The sequence below is a fragment of the Pithys albifrons genome, chromosome 1 (genome assembly GCF_047495875.1).
Source record: "Pithys albifrons albifrons isolate INPA30051 chromosome 1, PitAlb_v1, whole genome shotgun sequence".
NCBI lineage: Eukaryota > Metazoa > Chordata > Aves > Passeriformes > Thamnophilidae > Pithys > Pithys albifrons.
In genome coordinates, this window is record NC_092458.1 from 112687286 (window position 1) to 112702799 (window position 15514).

A 15514-nucleotide genomic window follows, 5' to 3' on the forward strand; every position below is an offset into this window, starting at 1 on the left:
ATAGAATCGATTGGGTTGGAAAAGACCTCCGAGATCATCAAGTCCAACCCTTGGTCCAACTCCAGTCCCTTTACCAGATCATGGCACTCAGTGCCACGGCCAAGCTCAGTTGAAAAACCTCCAGGGATGGGGAATCCACTCCCTCTCTGGGCAGCCCATTCCAGTGCCTGAGCACTCTCTCTGCAAAGGATTTTTTTCTGATCTCCAACTTCAATTTCCCCTGGCAGAGCTTGAGCCCATCGTGCCCCCTTGTCCTATTGCTGAGTGCCTGGGAGAAGAGACCAACCCCCACCTGGCCAGAACTTCCCTTCAGGCAGTTCCAGACAGTGCTGAGGTCACCTCTGAGCCTCCTCTTCTCCAGGCTAAACACCCCCAGCTCCCTCAGCCTCTCCCCACAGCACTTGTGCTCCAGTCCCTTCACCAGCCTTGTTGCTCTTATCTGAGCCGGACCCTGCTCCTACCCCGGACACGCTCAGCAGGAGCGGGGAGCGCCCGTGGTTTCCTTTCCCCCGTGCCAGGTTTCGACTCCCAGCGTTCGCCGATGACGACACAGCCCGGGAAATGAAACCCAGCGGGGCCTGCGGGCCGGCGCTCCGCGCGCTCCGAGCCAGGGTTGCCAGGGCAGGCCCGCGGCCAGGGGAGGCTGCGGAGCCGCCGCTGCCGGAGGCGCCGCCCCGGGGGGCCGGGGCAGGGCAGGCCGGGGGAGGCGGCCCGGGACGGGGACAGCGCTCCAGGCCGCCCAGCGCTCCGCAGGCCGCGCTGAGCCCCATGTGCCCCGGCGGCCGCTCCTGGCGCCCGGCCCGGCGGTACCTGCTGGCGGGGCTGGCGCTTCTGGCGGGGCTGGGGGCGCTCGCAGGGCTCGCTGTGTAAGTACCCGCAGGCCTTCCCTGCCCCCGCTTGTCCCCGGCGAGAGGGAGAAGCAAACCCCGAGCTCGGGAGTGGGAGGGAGCGCTCCGGCTGTTGTAGCCGGCTCGAGGAGCAGGGCCATGGGGGCCACCATGGCCTGGCCTGGCCAAAGCCGAGGAGCTCAGCATTGCCTTGCCCCATGCCCCTTTTGTACTAAGGGTCAGCCTCACCTTACCCCATACAACCCTTACTTTTGTACTCTTGAGGGTCTGCCTTACCACATACTTACCCCATACATCCCTTACTTCTGTACTGCTGAGGGTCAGCCTTGCCTTGCCCCATACTTACCCCGTACCCCTTACTTTGTACTGAGGGTCAGTCTGGCCTTACCCCATACATCCCTTACTCTTAAGGGTCAGCCTGGCCTTACTTCCATACTTTCCCGATACATCCCTTACTTTTCACAGAATCATAGAATCGATTGGGTTGGAAAAGACCTCCGAGATCATCAAGTCCAACCCTTGGTCCAACTCCAGTCCCTTTACCAGATCACGGCACTCAGTGCCACGTCTAATTTCAGTTTCAAAACCTCCAGGGAGGGGGAATCCACCCCCTCCCTGGGCAGCCCATTCCAATGTCTGATTACTCTCTCTGCAAAGAATTTTTTTCTGATCTCCAACTTCAATTTCCCCTGGCAGAACTTGAGCCCGTGCCCCCTTGTCCTGTTGCTGAGTGCCTGGGAGAAGAGATCAACCCCTACCTGGCTAGAACTTCCCTTCAGGTAGTTCTAGACAGTGACGAGGTCACCTCTGAGCCTCCTCTTCTCCCGGCTAAACTTCTGTACTCCTGACAGTCAGTCTTGCCTTACCCCATATTTACCCTGTACATCCCTTACTTTTGTACCCCTGAGGGTCAGCCTCACCTTACCCCATACATCCCTTATTTTTGTACTCCTGAGGGTCAGCCTTGGCTTGCCCCATACTTACCCCATACATCCCTTACTTTTGTACTGAGGGTCAGCCTTGCCTGACTTCCATACTTACCCCGTACCCCTTACTTTGTACTGAGGGTCAGCCTGGCCTTACCCCAGGGCACAAAAGTTGCTGTGTGCAGCTCTGAGCTACTTGCTTGTGGGCTGCCCTTAAAAAAGTGGAGATCATGGTTGAGGTCCCATAACCTGCACACACTTCTGCAGTCCCATCCATGGTTTTCAATCTTTTAGCCAGGTATGACACATGGTGTTGTCCTGGGCTGCTGCCACCTCCCAGCAGGACATGTCCAGCTGCCCCTGGCCCAGGGCTGGGCTGCCCACGAGCTGCCATGCACTTACCCACAGTGGGTGCACAAGGTCCACGGGGAAGCATGTGCTGTGCAAAAATATATCCTCTGAGTGAGACATGGGTGCTAGGCAGCATATCCAACCTGCTGGAGCTTTGCAGTACAAGCCCTTATTGAACTGGGAAAAATTTTATTTCCAATCTCCCTCTTTTTTTTTCCCCTCTTATTCCTCCCTAGTGTTTTGTACATTGAAGCAATCCTGATGCAAAAACCATGCCCTAAGGAGGTGGAAAACTACGTGGCATCAATGGTGCTGAGCGCAGTTGGTGACACGCTGGGCTACTGCAATGGGAAGTGGGAGTTCGAGTTGAGTGGCCCAGCCATCCACACGGAGCTGGCAGAGATGGGGGGACTCAACAACGTGAGCATCGAAGGTTGGAGAGTCAGTGATGATACAGTGATGCACTTGGCCACAGCTGAAGCCCTCGTAGCTGCCGGAAAAAGACCCAGGTTAAAGCATCTCTACTCTCTGCTTGCAAAGAACTACAAGGAGTGCATGAATGACATGGAGGGCAGAGCTCCAGGTAACCCTTCCATCATACTGTCTGGGCAGGGCTGTGCTGTCGCTGATGTCTCTCCTGCAGCTTAGAGCTGAGGCTGGCCCTGGCTCTGCTTTTGGCTGTTCAGAGTGTTTGACTGTATTTCATGTAAAGGCAAAAGTGTTCCATGCTCAGTACCTGCTTCAGGATGAGCTAAAGAGAACAGAATAAGGCCAGCTGAAGTGGTTTGGGCTTCTCTGAAGTAGGTGGAAAAGATACTGTTTTGCCCACATTTACAAAAGTTTCTCACAGGTGTGTTTGAGGCCCAGCCTTGTACTCAAGGGAAGGATGATGCCTTTTGCACTGGGGATGCCTGTACTCATTGGATAAAAACTGCAAATTCAACCATGTGTAATGTACACCCTCAGATGCTGTGTTAAAGCAACACATTTAAACAGAGAATTAACAGAGAATTTCTTGTAATGAATCCAATAAATTACATGAAAAAATATAGTTAAAGTCACAAAGATCTTTGCTTGGAATAATTAGATTTATTAAACCCAAAGCCTCCTTGTGGTTTTCTCCACACATCTGCTTTCTGGGACAGGACAGTCAGGCCAGTCTTCTTCTCTGAACTCTGTATTTTTATCATTTCTCTTTTCTCTGTATAGACACAGCGGTGCTGAGACTGTCACAGGCAGTGGGCCTGCATTCAGGAAGGGCACCTTCACAAGCTGCAGTAGCCAAGCCATGTACAACATATCCCCCTGTAGCACCTAGTTCACCCAAACCTGCTGACCCAGCTCTTCCCTGAGGGTCCTGTCTGTCCTTGTGCTCATGGTCCAGTCTGTTTTGGATGCTTGAGTTAAACTTAAACTGGAGCTGCTTAGGCTGGACCTCTTAATTTGACTAGTGCAGGAAGCATGAAGTATCCAGGAAACACTCAAATTCAGCAATTCTGTGCAAAGTTTAAACATTGAAAGTATGAGTATGCTTATTTGGAGTGGCCAAAATATGTCAAGAATGTTCTTGCTTGACATTAAACACAGGAAAGACCAAATGCTGCCTTGCCACTGTGCACAGTGTAATAGAACAGTGTAATTTCCAAAATAAACCAGGTTGGAAACTTGAGCAGGAATTTATTCTGCTGACCTTTCCACAGTGACCTCCTACTCATGTGTAAAGAACTAAGTTATCAGTCTTCTTTAACACAGGTAGTTCCAGTTGTTAGAGTGGCCTAATTAATAAAATATTTAGAAGGGAGTAATGATGGATAGCACGAGTCGACAGGTTGAAGTTCCAAGAGACTCACTGCTGTTTTGGCAAAGGAGCATCATTTAGTTTCCCCAGGTGATGGGGTCTGCCAAGGTAGCCTAACCACAGCTGGGAGTGAGACAGTACCTGGAGGGTATTTTCACCTCCACTATCTAAGCTTGGTCACTAAAACCTGAGATGAAAAGAAGAACCTAAAATGTAAATGTTAGTAATTAATAGCTAAGGATAACAGCACACCTATTGCACTCCTCCAGTGAGTAACTGAACTGCAATATGCCCAAAAGCAGTTTCCATTTGGAGGTGAAGAATTTGACAGCAAATTTGCGATGGACACCAAGTGGAGTGACAAGGAAAGATCAGGTTATCTAGCTAAAGAAAGGAAAGCACATTCTCTACGTGACTCCAAGGACACTTCAACATTGTAAAATTTGGGGGAAAGTGTGGAAAGAAATGTGGATAAAAATGGAAGTCTGTTGGGAATGTTTTTGAAGCAGCGTTCTGGATAGTTCCTGATGCAGCCACAGGACAGGCACTCAGTTCTGAGAGCTTAAATCCTGACCCTTAGCAGTTTAATGCCCACTGATGTGCTGTCAAAGGGAGTACCTAATCCATATCCTCAAAAGCTGTCTGCAGTCTGCCAGTCTACATGCCGTATTGATAAGTCCTAATGACAGAAGTTGCATGCCAGTAACTTCTTTTGGCAGTTCAGAACAAATAGATTGTAACTGAGAACATAAACTGTTCTGGTCTAAGTGCTCACTGGGGAATTGCAGCCCTAAAGGCTGAGAATGGAAAGTTGCTGTTGGAACTTTCACCAAACAGAGAAGAGAGTTCCCTAGAACAATGGGGAAAGTCACACTGATTTCCCACGTGATGAGGGAGTCCAGACTGAAACCCAAAAACTTCAGCAACAAAGGGATTCCCACAATGTTATGAGTCAGTGGACAGCCACAGCAGGGTCCCCCAGGGATGCAGCCCTAGGTATGAACTCACTGTCATAATTCTACAAGTTAATACCTACATTCATTATTGCTATCTGTGATGTGCCACAGCCCCAATTTCATTATTCCTTGCAGATTACAAAGCCAGTGAATTAAGCAACATAAGCATGGAGGTACTTGTTTTTTCATGGTACAACTAAATCTGCTTCTCCAGGAAGCGTTCTGATTCAAAACTCTGGTCTCTCAGGCAAAGTCCTTTCCCTGTGGAATTATTTACCACTATGTGGTTGTTCTAACTCACCTTTTTTATGTGTATTGATGAATCCCAAGCAGGTCTATGCTCATAAGTCTAGATAAGTGGAATGGAAGCCAACTGCATAGTGTTTGAAGTTTTCAGGTTGCCTTTCTTTATACACTGCTTTTTGCTTGTATTTCTGCTTTCCTTAGACCAGCACCCTCGTCAGGTTACTTTTAGTTTCCTATTATTAGTATGAAGGATCCCTAACCAGGATTTGTAGGGTTTCCAAAACAATTTCCTGATTTAAAAACTCCTACAGCAGTTTTTTTTAAAACTTGTTTTTAAAAAGAGATCTGACGTGATTCCAGCTTAGTCTTCCTAAATCGGCTTTCAAATGTTTTAATATTTTAACTGTTTAAAAGCATAAGGATAATACTTGTAATACTTCATAAATCCTCAAGAGTCTTATCTGTCATATGCTGGTTTTTTTACACAAATTTTCCACTTGCAAGTTATCAGTAGTCATCTCCTAAAATAATATGCACAGGCTTAAAGCTGCAAGAAAATTGTATAGGAAAATAATCAGTCTTTTTTCAGTCTTAATGCCTTGTCATCTTCCTCATTTTCTTTTAACTACAATTAATACAAGAACAATCTCACTTTTTATCAAGGACTGAGGTGTGTGGTCTCAACCTGCCCCAACATGTCCTGAAGTAGTAGTCAGTATTTCTTCTAAGGATTAGAGAGGAATTTAAGGAAATTGTCAAATGGTGGCTTAAAACAGAAGGAGACACCTGCCATAACAAAATTGTGGGTCTGGTTACCATGGGATGTTAAAGAAGTCTGATGGCTTGCATGGACTCATGCTCAGGAGACCAGTTATGGTGGCTCAGTCTGCTGGGGGTTACTGGTGTTCACTTTGGATCCATCTTCTGACTCAAGTGCTTCTCTGCCTGCTGGAAACCAAGTGGGTCTTTTTAGGAAATGCTGTACTTGCCTCATTTTTTATAGCCTTTTCATAGTTATCTGCTAGTGGCTGTATTTGGAGACAAGCTCGTGGGCTGGACAAACCTTTGGTCTCAGTACAGTTCTTCAGTTTATGGGAGAACAGTAAAGCCAGTTACACAGACCCTGTTGAAGTGAGGGAGGTACTACATTCAAGGCTTTCTCACAAACTTAAACGCCAGCAAGGGAGAGCTGGAAAACATTTCCTATTTGTGAGGCAGTGGGAAAGATTTCTGAGGAGGTTGTCAGGTCTCTGCCTTTAAAAGGTACTATAAATAGGCTAAAAAACTGAACAAGCAGTGTTACTTACTTGCCTTGTGTTAGGGATCCTACCTCCTTTTGAGGGTGGGGTGGGGAGAGAGGGAGAGGGAGAGAGAGAGAGAGAGAAAGAAAAGACAGAGAGATGTGTACACATCTAATCTATTAGTATATGTTTTATAAGTAAGTTATTAAATAACATGAAATGTAAATACAAACAATGCCAACAAATCAGCAGTGGAGTGTTTCTTACCCCCTAGACTTTTACTTCTTGCAAAAAGAAATTTCCAGGTCTCTTGGGGAGGATGCAGGATGCTTCAACACTTTAAGGCAGGATAAGCAGGTGAGCAGATAACTGTTTTTAAAAGGCATCTCAAATCGTTTACACAGAGTAACACTTCCTTCCTCACTAACCTTGCTTGTCTTTCCCTAGCCCCCAAGCTATGTGACCTTGTCTCCTACTGATGCATTTACGTTTGTTTTTCCTGGGCTTTGCTGCTCCTCTCCAGGTGTCACATCTCTGGAAAGCACACCGACGCTGAATCCAGGGCGGCCAGATGGGTGGAGGATCCCGTTCAACCCGCGGGGGGGAGGCTGCGGGGGTGCCATGCGCTCCATGTGCATCGGGCTGCGTTTCTACCGCCCCGATCAGCTGGACACCCTGGTTAAAGTCAGCATCGAGAGCGGCCGGATGACTCACCACCATCCCACGGGCTACCTGGGGTCCCTGACCTCAGCCCTCTTCACGGCTTACGCGGTGAACAGTGTTCCCACCCAGGCCTGGGGGAAGGGGCTGCTGGACGTGCTGCCGCAGGCGAAAGCCTACGTGTGGGGCAGCGGCTTCTTTGTGAAGGAGAACATGGAGCACTGGTGAGCATTTTCCTGAAGCTTGTGTACGACAGGGCAAGCCCTGCTTGTACTGAAGTTTCAGTGATCGCATTATGGTAAACTCCTAGAGCAGCACATGCCTGCTGTGGGGTGGAATCAATTCAGAATACCTCTAACTTGGGGGGAAAAAAGAAAGGCAGGCTGTGTTTGAGTCATGTAGTTGTGACTTTTTTTGAATCTGGTATGAGGTAGGTAGACTTGTCATCTCAAGCAACTGTGATCTGATGAAAGATTTGAAGCAGGGCTTGGGAACTGCATCAGGCTTAGGGCTGAGCTCAGTTTGAAAGTTATAACCAAATGTGTCTGCAGATCCAGTGCGGCTCTGTGTACAGGGGCACAGACAGAGGCAGAGCTACACTGAATTTGGGAGGATGACTCAGTTCTCACTCTGAGCCTTTGAATCCTGTGCAGTGTGACAGCAGCAGGTGCTGGGCTGCCTTCTCCCATGTGGCTGGAGGGAGGGGAAATCTAACTCACTGAAACATGTCCTTGTGCCTCTTACTGTAAATCATGTCCCTAGTTGGACAAATGGGGGACGCCTGCCATTTTGCGGAGCCGTTGCTCCGGGCTCTTGACATGGCGTGTTTTCCACTGGCACTTGTGCAGAGCTCAGGTATGTGCTTCTGCCCTGGGACAACTCATACAGCTGTTCCATCCCATCTCCTGTTCTGCAGGCACTACTTTGAAGTGCAATGGAAAAAATACCTGAAGGAGAGAGGCATATTGGACGGGGTCTCCTTGCCCACCTTCCCCCCAAAGTATGGTGTAGAAGAGAGAGATGAATTCTATTCATCCCTGAGCTACAATGGCTGGGCGGGCAGCAGTGGGCACGATGCCCCCATGATTGCTTACGATGCACTGCTGGGCGCAGGGGACTCCTGGACTGAGCTGGCTCACCGTGCCTTCTTCCACGGGGGCGACAGCGACTCCACTGCTGTCATTGCAGCTGGCTGGTGGGGCATCATTCACGGCTTCAAGGGGGTTCCCCTCTCCCTCTACACCCACCTGGAGTACAAGGAGCGCCTGGAGAAGGTAGCCAGGAGCTTGTACCAGCTCGTCTAGGCAAGAGCGAGCATGGGCACACCTACCCCCTGCCGCCCCTCGCTCACTCAGTTTGCAAACCTGCTGGATTAAAGCTTGTGAGTGTAAGCCAGAGCCAGGCCAAAATTTTCTCTGTGCATGTGTGTTCGCTTCAGTGGGGAGGTCATGCCAGCACTAAGCTGGGGCTGGTGGATGGAGGAAGCAGTCACAAGGTGGTTTGATGGGAGCACACAACAGTGCCTTGAAGAGCCTAGCCCTGAGACATCTCTCCTCTGCTGCAGGGTGGCTGCACATTGTCTGATCCTCAAGGGGAGCAGGAACACCCACTGCAGCACTGCTGGTCATGCTGCAGCAGCAGGACAGGCAGCAAAACTCACTTAGGCTGCCCCAAAGCAGGGTCCTGCCCATACGAGCATGCCAGGGGATCAGGGATGTGCACCTGTCCACAGGGAGTGTGTGTGGGCAGGCAGAGATGCCTCCTGGCAAAGCTGCAGCATCTGGCCCAAGCTTGTCACCTGGTAGTGTCACAGGGAGTGCCAGGAACACGCTGCCGCAGCACTGAGTGTTTGTGGAGCTAAAACCTCTGCTGCTTAGCACAGACCAGAGCAGATGCAGCCCACTGTAACCTACTGGGGGGGGGGGGGGGGGAAGTGGGGATGAGTTTTCCCATAAAATTATTTTAGCAAAGAACATTTTTTTGTTTTAAATGAATGTGGAAAAAACCCCAAACCTGACCTGTGTGAGCAGTGTGTTTTGCACAATTCCACAGCACTTCTGCAATACAGGTGGGAATGCATCATGCTACTTCCCTATTTCAGTCAATGTGGGAATTCAACACTCCTGATCAAATCCTTACTCACAGTAGAAGTGGGTAATGAGAATGAACAGGTTGCATTTTACATCAACTTCTGTAGTGAACTATATTCTTCTGCTTTCATCTGTTACTAAAGATTATATGCTTAACATTTGCTATGCATAATTCTATATAAAAAAAGGTTTTTCTTCAAATCCAAACTATTACACAGCAAAGTACTTACTGTTTTCAGAGCAACTCAAAACCAGTATACCCCATTCAATAAAAAGACCTAACAGGCCTCTTTTAAATGTTAGATTCTATTGTGGTATGAATTAAGGGATGGAAGGAAGAAGTATGAAGAGCCAGAGGGTGCAAGGTGTCTGCAAGCTCCAGCCTACAGGACAAGAGAAGCACTACCAGGGTGGGAGGGGAGTTAATGCATCAAGGAATAGTGGCAGTGGGAGAGGCTGCCCAAGAGGGGAGGGCTCAGCACACCTTTATGCAGGGAGTGCACATAAAGGCATAATGAAAGCCCAAATCTGACAAAAACCAGCAGCAACAGAATTCACAATTTCAACACAGTTTACTACAGCTCTTGGGTGTGTCGTATAAAACATGTTTTAGTGCAACATAGTACAAAGTTTTTTTTCTTTAAAAAAAAATCCCAAACATTTTTCCACATCATGCATGGATAGGGTACTTCTCTTTCTTCTTGGGTTTGTTACAGAAAGTTACAGCAGAGACAGTGGTTTGAAAAGCTCCGCATTAAAACTCGTTACAGGAAGAGTCTGCCTTATAAAAACAGAAGTTTGAGACTGGGCAATGCACTACCAGAGCAATGGAGAAATGTCACTGGCAAGGTACATTCAGGGACCAGTGTGAGAGTCACTTTCTAGGACAGCGTGGGCTCTGTGCAGGAACCACAAGGCTGGGAAGGGACCCATTCCATCCAGGGGTATGGGGCCATGGGACAGCCCTCCAGGAGAACCCTGCTCTGGGGCAGGCAGGTTGGTGAGGAGGAGCATGGTTCAGACACAGAGCAGAGTTCTCCCAGGGAAGAACAGCTCCCGCTGATTTCATTTTCTCTTCTTCCTTGAAGCTGAAATGAGTCGCGGTTCCTGCCCGGGAGCAGTATGTACAGGAGATAGTACATATGAAACAATACCCACTGGCTGCAGCTGCTGCTGTTTGCGCCTCGGTTCTTCGTGTCCATTCACTTCTCATCATACTCTTCTCTTTGCAGACATCTCAGCCAGAAAGGGAAGACAGGTGTGCGGGTGTGTGATACATACATATATAGGAGTGTGATTTTATGCATATGCTGAGGCCAGCAAGCAGTTACATCTTGGGGAGGCAGACTTCACAGGGGACAAGTGAAATTTGGGCTTCCCAGCAGAAGAAATCAATGCTGTTCTGGTGGAGGCACAGAGGTGGCGAACTGCAAATGCCTTAGCATGGGATGATCTGCAGCCATGTGGGTCTTCTCCCAGATGGGAGAGAGGCTGTGTGGTGCAGATGTACCTCAAGCTTCACCACCTCTGAAACACCAAGGCATCAGGGTCTGACTAGTGCTACAGAGCATCTGCTGAGGTCCCCTCTGTTCAAAAAGAGCAGTCCGACCCTCCCGGAGAGGACAGTGGCCGTGGGTATGGCATCTCTCACAGGCAAGGCAGGGGGGTCTTTCAGTTGTGCCTGTCTGCCCCTGGTTGGCTTCAGCCATGCTGCAAAATATGAATGGCCGGATTTGCCAGGAAGACATCAAGGAAGACAACAAAAGGCCATTTTTGGCAAACATTTTCTTCCGCCAGACGTAACACTCAGGCCGTATGGGGGAGGAGGCGGTTTCCTCCACAGGACAGGGCAGGGGTTCTTGGCATTAGGGGTACAGGAGTTCAGGTGCCCCACGTGGGGAGAGCCCTGGTTTGGTTCATAAAAGCCATATCTTTCACAGAAAGAACAGCATTTCCTGCCACAGCAGCTCTTACAAGAGCAGGTGACTTTGCCAGGAGGGGGAGCTTATGGAGAGAGATGGATTTTATCTCCTGAAGTCCCAGAAATTAAAAACGGCAGATGCACATACACATGGAGTAGAAGATTTCTCTTGGCCAAGAGGGCAGGAAAGTCCCCAGAGTACTGATGTGCTGCAGGCTCCTTGGCTTGTCCAGGCTCACACCAGGAAGTAGTGCAAGCCACAGGAAAACTCATGACCTGTGGTGGTTAACTGCACATCCCCGCTGCATGGCATGTTTACTACTGGACTCCTTGGCTGAACCATCCAGGGACTGTGAACATAACCCATGGAGCTCACCCTTTCCTCCTTTCTAGAGTCATTACTTTGGTCATGTTGTAGCCTTCAGAGACTGGATTGAGCCTCCCATTCCCAAATGACTGGGGCACAGAGGGGATCTGCCTCATCAGAGGTGGAAGTATGGACACCAGGGAGGAGCATGACTCTGGTAAGCAGGACTCTATGAGGACTCTCTTTGCTACCAACACAGTCAGGGCGCTTTCAGGTGTCCTCCTTCCTTTGCCCCCTTCAGTTCCTTGAGACAAACCAAACTGCTTTTGTCCTGATCACAAGTGCGCTGAACGTTCAGTCTCTCCAAGACCTGTGAACGCTCTCAAAATGTGAATTGCTCCCCCATGAGAGAGCAGTAAAGTGGAGACAAGAACAGGCTGAGGCTACAGCCAGTCTTTGAAATGAACCTCCCAACAGACAGCCCAGCTAACCCTTCTGGGGATAGACCTGGCTTTATCTGTTTTGGAAGAGGGAGTAGCTAGCTCAGTGCACCTTAGGAAAAGACCTTCTTCACCATGGCACTGAGTCTGAGAAGGAAAAACAGTCTGTTTTGGAAAACATATACATTTACTTCCAAACAGATTGTTCCAGGACCAAACAACCCCTGGGAACTCCACATTGTGTGGAGGGCAGGAGAAGCCTACAGTTGAGTGACTGAAAAAGAAATGATAAAAAAGTAACAGCCAAAAAGATAGCAACTGATGGGAGTCAAATTAGTCCAAGAGGAACATCTGCTATGTACAGCAAGTGCCTCTGTCCATCAGGATGAGGGGTGTATTTCCACAGGTGCTGGAAGAAGCCTCACACATTCCTGCTCCTGCTGGTTGAGCACCCCACAGAACTCAGCCTCTGTATTAGAGCACAGACAAGGAAACAAATGAAACAAAAACCACAAAACCTGCTCTGTTCCTTATGGTTCCCATTGTGTCTGCTTTTTTCCCCTCTGTGTGTCCCCCCAGGTGCCTCTGCCTCTTTAGTCCATGGTTCCCGGGTGGATGCTGAGGACTGGTGGCTCTAGGCAAGTGGGAGAGTAGTTGAGGTGGGGCTCTTTGATCCACAGCAAGGGGACCCCGTTCTTGCCCTCTGAGTTCTTGCTGGAGTTCCGGCTCTTGAATCGCACCAGGAGGATGGTGATGATTAAGATGCCGAAGATGGGGAAGGGATAGAAGAACACAAAGTAGAAGAGGGCATCATTGGAGCAGATGACGGACTGCAGGGTGGAGCCTGGGAAGACACAGGACAGTCACATTTCATGGTTTCTTTGTAATAGAGATATACAAACTTCTTCAGAAAGGTTAAAAACCAGCTTCTCATTAATCTGTGTCAATGTGGGAGGTGGGACTCTATGAAAAATATCCATGTTAAAAAACAAAGCAACAGAACAAAGTTATCACAGGGCATGTTTCAGCTTTAATGCCTCAAGAGTTTAATGAGTGATAAGAGTCCTCCCTACTGATATTTGTAGTATCTTATAAAGCAGGGAGCCTTGCAAAGCCTTGATTCCCTCAGTAGTGCTACACAAAGGCAGCAGCATTCCAGGGTACCTCCCTTAAGGGTCCACAAAACTCTCATGACCTCAGTTATCTCTGCGACTTCTACACCATCCAGTGGCTTCAAGAATTGATGTGAGAAGACCCCAGTGCCACAGCCTGCACCCTTGTGCAGAGCTAATCCAACTTCCAGGGTGTTTACCAAAGGGAAGGGTTAAACAAAGTCCGCCCCTACTGACTGAGATATACCAGGGTGTAACTGCCATGGGGTGGTGCTAAGTGCAGTGTGGATACCCACACCAAAGCAAGAGCTGGGTCATGAGCCATTGAGCTGACTGGAAAAATACTGGCAGACTTGACCTGGTACAGATGAGACCCAGTCCCATTCACTTCTTGGCCTTTTCAATTTGGCTGAACCAAAGACACAGGGGATGCCAGGGCCAAGACCCCAAGGCAGCTGTCACCTCTCCTCACCTGCATCCTGCACGTGAACAGCGACCATCCCTGACTCCTCTTCTGCCAGCCGGTACCACACGCCATTGGGGTCTGCCAGCCACTCCTCCACGCGGCACGAGTAGTTGCCTGTGTCAGCACCACCAGCCTGCAGCACCGTCAGCCGGAAAAGCACCGCCGAAAGCCTCTGGAAACGCAGGCGGCCCTCCCAGCGGCCAGCCTCGGGGCTGAACACGGCATCAAGGCCCACACTCAGCACCTCTTCCCTCTCCTCCTCCTCCTCCTGCTTCATGTGGTCGCCTGCCTCTTTGGCCCGCAGGCTGTACCATGTCACTGCAAAGTGGGATTCTGGGCTGGAGCGGGACAGGATGCTGCAATCCAGCGGGAAGGACTCCTTCTCCTGCACAGTGAGGTTGGCGGTGGCTGTGTCCACCTGCAGGGTGGGATCTGAGGTGATAAAAGGGAAGAGGTGAGCGCTGAGCAAAATGAGGTCATCAAAGCCATCCTGCAAACTGGCTGTCATGACTCTGGTGCTGGGCAGGATCCAAACAAAACCCAAAGGCTTGACGCAGCCTGCCAAGACCAACAGGTATCCCTGCGGTCAACCCTGCAGGAACAGCATCCTACCCACTGCCCATGCAGAGGGCACCAACTGAGGGGCATGTGAGAAAGGACAAAGCTGCTGCAGTTCATCCTACATGCTACAACAATGTGTCAGGGGATACAAAGGTTTGGTGCATGTGCATGTGCTGAGGAGCAAAGTGCTACTCCTCCCCAGCTACCGCTGCAAAGAGCACTGTACTACCTGCTTATTCTTTATTGCTGTAAGAGCACTCAAAGGACTTGAAAATCAGTATGAGAGAAGAGGACAGTTTCCAGCAGTTTGGAAAGTTACTTAGGTAAGAGGTTCTTCCATGGAGATGGCCTCAACACTGACGCAGCAAGGACACTCCAAAAGTCTTCCTCTCTTGGTTTTTTCCTTCCCTTTAGTGTTTTCTCCAAGGCTAAAGAGATGTTTTTACCTAACTGAGATACAGCAGCCAGAATCCAAGATGAGTTGATTAAGGGCTGACTTCAAGAGCAATTAACATCTGGTTTAGTCATCTTGCCAGGGAACACATACTCCAGGGATCACAGTCAGTCTGGATCTAAGCTTTCATTTAAAGATTAAAAAGCCCTTTCCGATGCAGCAGATGAGCAGGAAGGACAAGCCAACAGCTCAATGAAGAGAGAGGTGCTTTCTACGCCAGCAAGGATAGCTGGGCAAGACCTCCCCTTGTGCAGATCCCAGGTGTCCCTGCAAGAGGGAGCTGCTGTCCCCCAGCTCTCATCAACCACAGGGCTGCTGTGCCCAGTGGGCTTCTCATTATGGCATCTGCCCAACACTTTTTAAATAGTCCCATAAGGAAAACCTTCATTAAGGCAAGAGCTCTTCAGGCATAGTCAACTTGAGTATTTTCAGTTCACATCTTCCCCAGGAAGACTCCTGAGCAGAAAGAGAGATGAGGTAAGGTCCTGAGATTTCAGGGACTACTGAGGTGAACGGGGGAAAGGGAAGAAAAGGGCTTGTCAAAATCAAGACTCCTCCCCCATCTCAGCAGGTTAAGCAGAAAGAGCTGTCTGAAGGTGTTCAGAGGTTATTTTTTCCCCCCTTTGCTCATAATTATAGTCCTGATAGATGAGCATGGAGAGCCTCACTAATGAGGCATGAGTCACAAGCAAGATTAGTCATTTTGTTAAGTACTAACTGCTATAAAACAAACAACAACAAAGCACTTTTAGAAAAAAATTATCTTCAATTACCGCACCCCCAAATCCCTCTCTTCTTCCCACTCCACATCCTACTGCAATTCAAAATGAGGCTCAAGGATTTTCAGAGTTCATTCCCCCTCCATCAGGGCCAGCAATCAGCAGACTGGACGGAGAGCTGCACTTACAACCCAGTGTGCATGCAGGGCACAGGGACTGCCTGGGGAGGTGTCTCTCACCAAGCCACTCTGGCCAGCGAAACTTCCCAAGAAAGGACCTGGCAGATAAGAGCTCTGCTCCCATGAGAATGCTCCTCCTCTACAGTACAAATCTCTGCCAGTAATGACCACTATAGCCTTTCCAGAACTTCACATTTCTGCCAGCTCTGCTGCAGTTATGAGGCTGGCACCTCACTGGA

At 49.3% G+C, this 15514-nt stretch overlaps 2 protein-coding genes across 6 annotated transcripts in view; one reads left to right on the forward strand and one right to left on the reverse strand.

Moving 5' to 3' along the window:
• The first annotated feature begins 358 nt into the window (after positions 1-358).
• On the forward strand, positions 359-9402 carry ADPRH (ADP-ribosylarginine hydrolase). The gene is made up of 4 exons (XM_071563751.1): positions 359-866; positions 2362-2708; positions 6890-7250; positions 7943-9402. The coding sequence occupies exons 1-4, from the start codon at positions 562-564 to the stop codon at positions 8328-8330; spliced, it is 1401 nt and encodes a 466-aa protein (XP_071419852.1). The 5' UTR covers positions 359-561; the 3' UTR covers positions 8331-9402.
• Positions 9403-9669: 267 nt separating this feature from the next.
• IGSF3 (immunoglobulin superfamily member 3) overlaps positions 9670-15514 on the reverse strand; it is a 99232-nt gene continuing 93387 nt past the window's right edge. For all 5 annotated transcript variants that reach the window (XM_071563800.1, XM_071563767.1, XM_071563777.1 and 2 more), the window contains 2 exons: positions 13369-13794; positions 9670-12628 (listed from right to left, as the gene is read on the reverse strand). In XM_071563800.1, coding sequence (XP_071419901.1) covers positions 12378-12628; positions 13369-13794 — 677 coding nt within the window. In that variant the 3' untranslated portion in view covers positions 9670-12377. The remainder of the gene's footprint in view (positions 12629-13368; positions 13795-15514) is intronic.

Bases quoted from the DNA above. Each gene is read 5' to 3' on its own strand.
- ADPRH (XM_071563751.1), top strand. From the start codon at position 562: ATGAAACCCAGCGGGGCCTGCGGGCCGGCGCTCCGCGCGCTCCGAGCC. The intron at 867-2,361 runs GTAAGTACCCGC...ATTCCTCCCTAG, and splicing joins GCGCTCGCAGGGCTCGCTGT to TGTTTTGTACATTGAAGCAA. The intron at 2,709-6,889 runs GTAACCCTTCCA...GCTCCTCTCCAG, and splicing joins CATGGAGGGCAGAGCTCCAG to GTGTCACATCTCTGGAAAGC.